The following is a 10163-nucleotide window of genomic DNA, read 5'->3' as shown; positions in this document are numbered from 1 at the left end:
GCTGCATGAAGGGCGCTGTAATGACCAGCGTCTGCCGGTGGATGCTTAGAACTTCCCTTTACAGCGTTTCTTAACTGGAATTATCGACCTGAAATTGACATTTAAAGTGGCTTATGGAGTGTTTTGGTGATGCATAACTTTATTTTGGCAGGTGTGTGTTAAAGCTGTTATACTTCTGTCAGATGCGGTTCAAGTGCAAGAGAAAAACGCTCTCCTGATTCAGTGTCTACCATCAGATCAGATGCTGAAATACAGCATCAGTGTTCCCGATCAGTCAGCTGGTATACTGTACTCAGCAGCTCTTTAATGCACACAAACACAATAGATCACTATAGAGCAAACCATATTACTGACATGAAAGCCATGCAATTTCCAAAAAGGACCAATAATAGTATGTGACTGATACTCTGCTGGGCTGATTTGCATGTTGATTCTACTCGGAGCCGTTTGTTTCATTTGGTTAGTGTGTATTGTGTAATATTTACAGTATTTCATTTCAAAATGCCACTTTATTTTCACTTTCTGTCAGTGTGTCAAACATTTTGGTGAACTGCATTTGTTTGGGCTGGTTATATATTAGAGCGAACAGAGAAAATGTAGACTGTAGTGATGACGATGCTCCATTAAATGGCAGAAGATGCTGTAAGGGTAAATGACTCGCAGTGGTTGTTTTCATTCTCATTAGATCACATGTTTTAAATGATCAGTCCAGGAGGTGGCGCTGATCAGCTGCAGTAATTGTTCAAACATGTAAAAAAAAGCAGGTCAAATAGATTACAACTGGCTTCAATGCTGTCCAAATGTGACTCTTAATACACATCAAGCTGCTAACTGGAAATTCAAAGCATCCTTCCTACGCATGCATGCTGAGTATCATGGGCAATTTTGCGTTCTATGAAGAAAAAAAATAATATATATATATATATATATATATATATATATATATATATATATACACACACACACACACACACACACGCCGGCCACTTTATTAGGTACACCTGTCCAACTGCTCGTTAATGCACATTTCTAATCAGCCAATCACATGGCAGCAGCTCACTGCATTTAGGCATGTAGACATGGTCAAGATGATCTGCTGCAGGTCAAAGCGAGCATCAGAATGGGGAAGAAAGGGGATTTAAGAGACTTTGAACGTGGCATGGTTGTTGCTGCCAGACGGGCTGCTCTGAGTATTTCAGAAACTGCAGATCTACTGGGATTTTCACGCACAACCATCTCTAGGGTTTACAGAGAATGGTCCGACAAAGAGGAAATATCCAGTGAGCGGCAGTTCTGTGGGCGCAAATGCCTTGATGCCAGAGGTCAGAGGAGAATGGCCAGACTGGTTCCAGCTGATAGAAAGACAACAGTAACTCAAATAAGCACTCGTTACAACCGAGGTCTGCAGAAGAGCATCTCTGAACACACAACACGTCCAACCTTGAGGCGGATGGGCTACAGCAGCAGAAGACCACACCGGGTGCCGCTCCTGTCAGCTAAGAACAGGAAACTGAGGCTACAATTCACACAGGCTCACCAAAACTGGACAATAGAAGATTGGAGAAACGTTGCCTGGTCTGATGAGTCTCCATTTCTGCTGACACATTCAGATGCTCGGTTCAGAACAACATGAAAGCATGGATCCATCCTGCCTTGTATCAGCGGTTCAGGCTGGTGGTGGTGGTGTAATGGTGTGGGGGAGATTTTCTTTGGGTCCATTAGTACCAATTGAGCATGGTGTCAACACCACAGCCTACCTGAGTATTGTTGCTGACCATGTCCGTCCCTTTATGAGCACAGTGTCTCCATCTTCTGATGGCTACTTCCAGCAGGATAACGCACCATGTCATAAAGCACCAATCATCTCAGACTGGTTTCTTCTACGCCACGAAGAATTAAGGCAGTTCTGAAAGCGAAAGGAGGTCCAACCCAGATCTAGCGAGGTGTACCAAATGAAGTGGCCGGTGAGTGTGTATATATATATATATATATATATATATATATATATATATATATATATATATATAAAAAACAAAAAACTAAACTAAAATTCTGAAACATTTTTACTGTGTGTGTGTGTGTGTGTGTGTGTGTGTGTTGGACTGAACCTCATGGTAAGACTGATGAGGAGCTCAGGGTCACGCTGGAGGACACACTGCCTGATGACATCACTGCATCTGCTGTTGCTCCGCCCACTGATAGCGCTGCATCCACTGTTGCTCCGCCCACTGACAGCGCTGCATCCGCTGTTGCTCCACCCACTGAAAGCGCTGCATCAGCTAAAGCCCCGCCCACCGAAGCTACCAACGAGCCAGAGGACTTGACATCAGAAGTGGTGGAGACTGAGACGGTGACTCCGCCCACTGCACCTGAAACCAAACACAACACAAACACAAATACAGCACAAAAACAACACAAATTATTTCAAGTTATCTCTAAAATACTGTGTGTATGTGTGTGTTTAGGGACATTTTGTTTTGTGAATGTTAGCTTTTGTTCTCTCAGTGTTCAGGATACACCGATAGCAGATTAATGATGTGTTGACTGTCATATTTCAGTTAATTCCCTCTTTAAAAACAATAATAAACATTGAACATGCATAAAGTGTGTTTTGGACACTCATGTGGAGTCTGCTCTGAGGTTAGCATCTGGAGCTAAAACACAAAATGTCGTAAAAATGGGCGGGGCTTTCCTCTTATGACTCGTACTAAGGGAGAATGTCAATCAAAGTGTGTCTGCAGACTGTTTTGATCAAGTCAGATTAGAACAAACACAATTCATTACTGTTGAGCATTAGAGGTGCTGGAGAGAGACACACACACTGCTCACACACACACACACACACTACTGGGGTTAAACACTGCCTTAAAGACATTTCTACATACTAGGATCCCTTCATAGTGAGAATCAAGTCCTCTATAAATTGAATGTGCCTCCTGTGCTGTATTAAAGAGCCCCTATTATGGGTTTTTGAGAATGCCCTTCCATGTAGTGCAGGGGTCACCAATCACGGTCCTGGAAGGCCGGTGTCCCTGCAGGGTTTAGCTCCAACTTGCCTCAACACACCTGCCTGATTGTTTCAAGAATACCTAGTAAGACCTTGATTAGCTTGTTCAGGTGTGTTTGATTAGGGTTGGAGCTAAAATCTGCAGGACACCGGCCCTCCAGAAACAAGTTTGGTGACCCCTGGTGTAGTGTGTACCACAGCTCTAAGTGAAGTGAAATATCCACCTGAGGCTTAAATCTGATATAGTGTTTAAAACTATTGATTCATCTATAAAAGAGTCGACTCAGAGTGTTCAAATGAATCGTCTTGATAACGAGTCTTTAGGCATTTTGGCGTGGCGTGGATATGAAACTTAAGCCCCGCCCAATTGTTGCACGCACAAATCAGGGAAACATGAAACCTGCGGCCCCGCCCACAAACACATCCAGGTTGAATCAAGTCATGAAGACGCTGTGCTCCGCTGGATATCACTGGAAGTGTGAGGGGAATGTGATTTTCTACACCCAAAGATGAGGCTGTGAAGAGTCAGTGGTTGAGGTTTATTTTTGCTAAAATACCTCAGCATAATATTCCTGTCATTTTTCTGACAAGTGCCTCTGGAATCTACACGGTTACAACGGGGGATTCGCCGTCTGTTTGTTAAAGGAAGCATCAGAAAAGACTATAGATGTGTGGGACTTTGTCAGAGCTCGATGGGGACTTCATCAGTGCACAGTTCATGGATCAGTTTCTTCCTCTATTTCACAAGTGTAAGTAAGTGTGATTAAAGTGGCTGTCTCCTTGTTTTCTGTAGCTGCAAATTATGTATTTAATTGTGTTTTGTTACCCCCAAACCCACATTGAAACGTGACGCGTGACTCTTTGTTTACGGATTGAAATGCGATTGTGATTGTGGGCGAAGAGTGTGGTTTGAGAATGGTTGAAATTACTGGAGTTTTCCAGGATAAATAACAAAACGGGAGGGTGGCGGGAGATCGCTCTAAAATACGGGAGACTCCCGGGGAAAAACAGGAGTGTTGGCAGGTGTGCTCACACATACACTCTGCACTCTGACTACTTTAGTATTGTTGATAAGCCGTGGTGGGCATTTCACTCTGTCTCGCGCTGAACGCTGTCGACCAATCGAAACAGGCGGTCATCGGTCTAATCAGTGCAGATTAGCTTCACGCTGAGGAGGGGTTTGGGACTAAACGAATCATATAAGAGTCGCTGGGATAATCAGGTGAAAATAAATGCAGATTATAAGACAATGAAAGTGTTTTTAGACCCTGCATGCAGATCAGCCTGCTGTTGGAGACCCTTAAACCCAAAATATGACCCTATTTCATGCATAATAGCGGCTCTTTAATGTCCTGACCTGATGATGCTGCAGCCGCTCCTCCGTCCACCAGCTTCAGCTTAGCGTGTGTGTGTGTGTCGGATGGCACCAGCGCCACTCTCATGTCCCCGGCCGCCGACAGCAGCTGTTTGTAGGTGTGTATCTCGCTCTCCAGCTGGACTTTGGTGCTGAGCAGCTGCTGGTAGTCTCGGCTCTGCTGGATGGCGCTCTCCCGCACTGAGGACAGCTCCTCCTCCAGACCCGCAGCCAGGTGAGCCAGAGACTGCAGCTGAGTCTGATACTGAGCCTGGACCTCCAGCGCACGCTGATCCAGACTGCCCTTCTGCACACACACACACACACACACATTTATGATTGTGTTTTTGTTCATTAAAGGTCTCCTGAAGTGTTCTGAAATGTGTGTGTTTATTGGATGTTTGACGTAATCTCAACTGAAACACGAAGAGAGGGCGGGGCATAGTGTAGCCCCTCCCCCTTAAAAAACAGCCAATAGCGTGTTGTTTTTCTCACAGCTCTGCCAGTGAGAGGGGTTGAACTCAAGCCCATCAAGTGAGCAGCTAATGAGAAAAAGGGGGCGGGGCATGTCAGATTCTGTTGTGTGTGCGTGTGTGTGTGTAAATATGTGTGTGAGTCTGTTGGTGTATGTTGAGTGGTTGTGTAAATGTGTGTCTTCAATGTGTGTTAAGTGTATGTTCAGTGTCTTTGTTCAGTGTGTGTGTGTGTGTGTGTGTGTGTGTGTGTGTGTATTGATGTGTGTGTTCAGTGTGTGTGTTGGTGTGTGTTTTCAGTGTGTGTTTAAATGTGTCTGTGTTTATTGTTGTGTGTTTTCAGTGTGTGTAAATGCGTGTATTCTGTGTGTGTGTTCAGTGTGCGTGTTTTCAGTGTGTGTGTACATATGCGTTGTGTGTTTTCAGTGTGTGTGTGTGTGTTCAATGTGTGTGTGTGTATTGGTGTGTGTTTTCAGTGTGTGTGTGTGTTCAATGTGTGTGTGTTTATTGGTGTGTGTTTTCAGTGTGGGTTCAGTGTGTGTGTGTGTTTATGTGTAGGTGTGTGTGTTCAATGTGTGTTAAGCATGTGTTTTTTCAGTGTGTGTGTGCATTGGTGTGTGTTTTAAATGTGTTTGCGTGTGTGGGGGTGGGTGTTTTTTCAGTGTGTGTTTAAATGTGTCTGTGTGTGTTTAGTGGTGTGTGTTTTCAGTGTGTGTATGTTTATATGTGCCTGTGTGTGTTTTCAGTGTGTGTGTGTTTTCAGAGTTTGTTTATTGGTGTGTGTTTTCAGTGTGCATGTTTTCAATGTGTGTTTGTTCAGTCTGCATGTGTTCAGTGTCTGTGTGTGTTCAGTGTGTGTGTGTGTGTGTGTACCTGCATGAGCGCGGCGTCCAGCTGTGTCTGCAGGTTCATCGTCTGTTTTCTGCTGTCGGTGATCTCGGAGCTGCCGCTGACCGTCGTCTCTGTGATCAGCTCTGTCTCCGCCTGCTTCTGCTCCATCTGTTGATTCAGAAATGACCAACTTTACACAGTGAGTGTGTGTGTTCTGAAGACCGGCAATCTGCAAATCTAGCCTGTGTTGAGCTTGAACAAGGGCAATGAAGCCGTGTTGAATATCTGTGGTGGATAAATAAGAACTATCCCAGAGGATCTGAATGTGGATGTGTTAAATCTGTTAGTCTGAGCTCATCAGTCTTGCTTAATTACTGTCGATAGACATAGTGTGAAGCTGATTGGTTGGTTCTTGTCACATGACTCAGGTCATGGCGCACTCCCTTGTGAACATCCCTTCTGTTGACGCTCTACTGTGCGGTGCGCTGCCCTGTTTAAGGTTGAGTTTAAATGAACCCAATCACACAGGCTGATTAAAAATGTGGCCCGGGTCAGTCAAATTCCCAGCTCTGCTCTACATTATACACACCTGTGTCCCCATAAACCACTAAAACCATTACGTGTGTGTGTGTGTACCTGTTTGGTGTACCAGTGCTCCGCCTCTTTGCGGTTCTTCTCGATGGCCATCTCATACTCAGAGCGGATCTCGGCTATCACTCGTGACAGGTCTGCGCTCTCGATCTCCTTCACATCCACCGTCACCGTTCCCGCCATCTGACCCCGCAGAGACACCATCTCCTAGAGCAGGGGTCAAAGGTCAGAGGTCAGTCGTGTCTAAAGATGACTAAAGAGACAACTCAAACCAAGGACTCGAGAGTAGAATGGATTGGATCTTTCTTCACATCACAAACAAATGGCTCAAACCCGACTGAAGACTGGAATAAGGAACTCTTCTCCTCCTCCTGTGCAGTGTGTGCCTGTGCTAATGAACGAATCTCTTACTGAGATGACTCTTTGTTTCAGACTCTTTGTTTCAAAGATTCATTCAAAATGAAGGATTCAACCAAAAGTTGACTGTAAAACTGGGTCACCATTCAAACAGCTCACCTCCAGCCCTGCTGTTTCCAAATACTGAATTGCTCACATCAGATTGATAATTAGATTGGTTTAAATGGTTTAAAAATATGGCGTCAAATCAAGAAGTGCTGCAAATGACCAGACACCGCTACTTCTGCTCCCCTCTATCCCTTTTTAATAATTTTATTTTCGGGGTTTTCACCTTTATTGTACAGGACAGTAGAGATTATTGACAGGAAAGCATGGGAAGCAGAGAGAGGGGAAGGATCGGCATAGGACCGCGAGGCGGAATCGAACTCTGGCGCCGTGAGCACCGGAGTGCATGTGTCGACGCCCTAACCACTACACCACTGGTGCCAACTCCCCCCCTCTCTATCTCTGATGCAACATTCAATATTTGGAGGCTTAAAGGTACAGTATAGTCACCCTGGAGGACTTGTATGTTAATAAAAATTTTGCCTCATTTTCTCAACTAAAAGAGAAGTTTTCTCTCCCCTTCGACACTTCCTTCGACATTTACAAATTACAAACTATGTAACCCTGCTGAAAAATACAGCTTAAACCAGCCTAGGCTGGTTGGCTGGTTTTAGCTGGTTGACCAGCCTGGTTTTAGAGGGGTTTTGGCCATTTCCAGACTGGGTTCCAGCCTGGTTTAAGCTGGTCAAGCTGGTTTATCTGGTCATCTCCCAGCCTGACCAGCTAAAACCAGGCTGGAAATTAAATTAGATTAGATTCAACTTTATTGTCATTACACATGTACAAGTACAAGGCAACGAAATGCAGTTTAGGCCTAACCAGCAGTGCAATAGCAGCAAGTGCAGGATACAGGTATAAGTTATAAAGTGCAGTTGTAGAAATGGCCAAAACTCCTCTAAAACCAAGCTGATCACCCAGGCTGGTTTAAGTTCGTTTTTTCAGTAGGGAAGTCACCCAATACTGAATGGCTGTCAGATGAAAGGAAGGTTTACAGGCTGCTATTGGGCTCACCTGATTCCACACATTTGACTTCAGATTCTGTAGATGTGTTTTCTCAAGAACTGAGCTACTCTACAGTTCATTTGAGGTATGCTTGGGAAGAAGAACTGGGTATACAGACTGACTCTGCTACATGGGAGGAAAGCCTCAGTAGAATTCGACCTTAATTCCAGGTATCACTTAACTCAGTTTACAGTAATGCAGACTGCACGACTCAAAATCTAAATAGCACACAATTGTTCCTACCATTTCCCCTACACGGGACTCTACACACCCGCTGCATCACGCTCACGCGGCTCTCACCTCCGCCCACACTCATCAGCACTACAAAGTCGCCCAGTCACGAATGAACGAATCACTCACTGAGACGACTCTTCATTCCAGAGTCATGTAGAAGATTCACTCAAAATAAAGAGTTGTTAAGGAAGGACTCATCCCTACTGTAAACCGCTGCTGACCTTCTGGTGTGCATCTCTGATAGCACTGCGCTCCTGCCCGAGGGCCGTCAGCTCTGTCTGCAGCACTGCATTGGTAGAGTCGTACTCCTGCTTCAGGCTCCGCAGGCCTGCAATATCTCTCTCTACTGACTGAACCATCGCCAGCTCCGTCTCAAACCTGCAGAAAACACACACTAATGACTGCAGCGCTAACTACTGCTAGCAATGCTAATACTAGAGAACACTCCATTAACAACACAAACAAACAATTCCACTTGGAACACTTTCAGGACAATAAATAATAACAGCACCTAAACAGGACATTTCCTTAAAAAGTAAGGGATAATGTACATCCAGAGGGTTGTTATCACAGAATAATGTTTGACAAGTTCATCAGCAGCTGTTGTATATTATATATATATATTATCGTGGCTTCAGATTAGCAACAAAACTAAACTGTTAGACACAAAACATTGATTTGAGCTGTAATAATTCATTATCTTCATTAACAGTGAACATGATTGGTAGATATTAGCCTGTGTTGTTAGTTAATCAGTTGCTGCTATCAGATTATAACGTCTTATAATTGACCAATCAGAATCAGGTATTCCAGAGACTATAAATCATCATTCACTGGTGTGGACACTAATACAGTTATCGATCTGTCTACTGTTATACTCTAATGCAGTTACTGATGTAGTTAGACATTAAAAGTCTCAGATTATTAAGAATCACTCAAACTCACTTCATCCTGAAGTCTTCTGCAGCCAGTTTGGCGTTGTCCACGGCTAAACCGATGCGTGTGTGCTCCTGAATGAGAAGCAGAAGCTGGAGGACAAAACATGGACATTATAACCAATTCACAGTACATAAAAAGCAGGGCTCTCGTTTATAAATGCACAAAACGGGTGGAAATGTGTGTACGCAACAACACATGCAGGAGGGGCTGAGCTATAAACAACTGACAGGAGAATGTAGGCAGTTTTGGGTCTCCTCAAAGTAAACATACTGACTTAATTGAACCGCTTTGAATCATCATTTGAGCTATAAGCATTAATAAATAACTAAACAATAATCTGGTGTGTGTTCACTTTTATAAAAATCGACTTAATTATCTAAATCAGGCTGCAGGTGTGTAAATGAACGGCTCACCTGTTCCCGCAGAGGCCTGATCTGCAGCTCGTACGGCTCCAGGTCGAAGCTGCTCTGCACTCGGTTAGATGTGAAGGCGCGGAGCTTCTCGTTCAGCTCGTGGTTGGTCGTCTCCAGACGCTTCACCTTCTCCAGGTACGAGGCCAGACGGTCGTTCAGAGTCTGCAGCTGCTTTTTCTCATTCACGATGTTAGAAACGCCTCCAGCAAATGAACCTCCATCCGACCTGAAGGAGGCACCGAAGGAGCTCCCGGCTGCGCTCGAGACTCCACCACCAACCGTCCTCAGGTGAGAACCAATGCCTGCTCCAAAACCAGACCCGAAGCCCATACCAGAGCCAGCTCCAAAGCCTAGACCACCTCCAGAACCGAAGCCTATTCCGGCTCCAGAACCCAAGCCTATTCCAGAGCCAGAACCAAAGCCAATTCCGGAGCCAGAACCAAAGCCTAGATTGGCTCCAGACCCGAAGCCCATTCCAGAGCCGCTCTTCAGACCCCCGGCCACCATTGACTGATTTCCGAAGCTGGAGAAACTTACAGGGCCTCGAGAATAGGTGACAGCCGGGGCCAGGGACCTGCCAGAGAACTGCTGGGATCTGGAGAGCACCATATTTAAAGATGAAATAGCAGTGATGGAGACGGTGGAGCAGGTGCCGGTGTGTGTGTGGTGTAAGATACCAGAGACAGAGGAGTTTATAGCTGATCCTTGAGCCCCAGGCGAGAACCCCAGGGACTGAACGGTTTCCAGTAGTTAACACATGCAAATATTTATTAAAGTACTTTGGTGAAGGACTGTGAGAAAAGAAACTACTGTGAGGAAGAGGTGAATTCCTGAGCAGGTTATGCCTGTCTGAGCTT

General features: G+C 44.9%; 1 protein-coding gene across 1 annotated transcript in view; it reads right to left on the bottom strand.

Moving 5' to 3' along the window:
- Positions 1–9980, bottom strand: part of wu:fk65c09 (keratin, type I cytoskeletal 47 kDa) — a 10171-nt gene extending 191 nt beyond the window's left edge. The window contains exons 1-7 of the mRNA XM_056454168.1: positions 9307–9980; positions 8900–8982; positions 8176–8332; positions 6302–6463; positions 5708–5833; positions 4365–4668; positions 2109–2369 (exon numbers count right to left, since the gene is read on the bottom strand). Coding sequence (XP_056310143.1) covers positions 2110–2369; positions 4365–4668; positions 5708–5833; positions 6302–6463; positions 8176–8332; positions 8900–8982; positions 9307–9915 — 1701 coding nt within the window. The 5' untranslated portion in view covers positions 9916–9980 and the 3' untranslated portion in view covers position 2109. The remainder of the gene's footprint in view (positions 1–2108; positions 2370–4364; positions 4669–5707; positions 5834–6301; positions 6464–8175; positions 8333–8899; positions 8983–9306) is intronic.
- Between the last annotated feature and the right edge of the window lie 183 nt (positions 9981–10163).

This window comes from Danio aesculapii, chromosome 1 (assembly GCF_903798145.1).
Source record: "Danio aesculapii chromosome 1, fDanAes4.1, whole genome shotgun sequence".
NCBI lineage: Eukaryota > Metazoa > Chordata > Actinopteri > Cypriniformes > Danionidae > Danio > Danio aesculapii.
The sequence above is the reverse complement of the archived record's forward strand: the minus strand, read 5'-3'. Positions and strand labels throughout refer to the sequence as shown.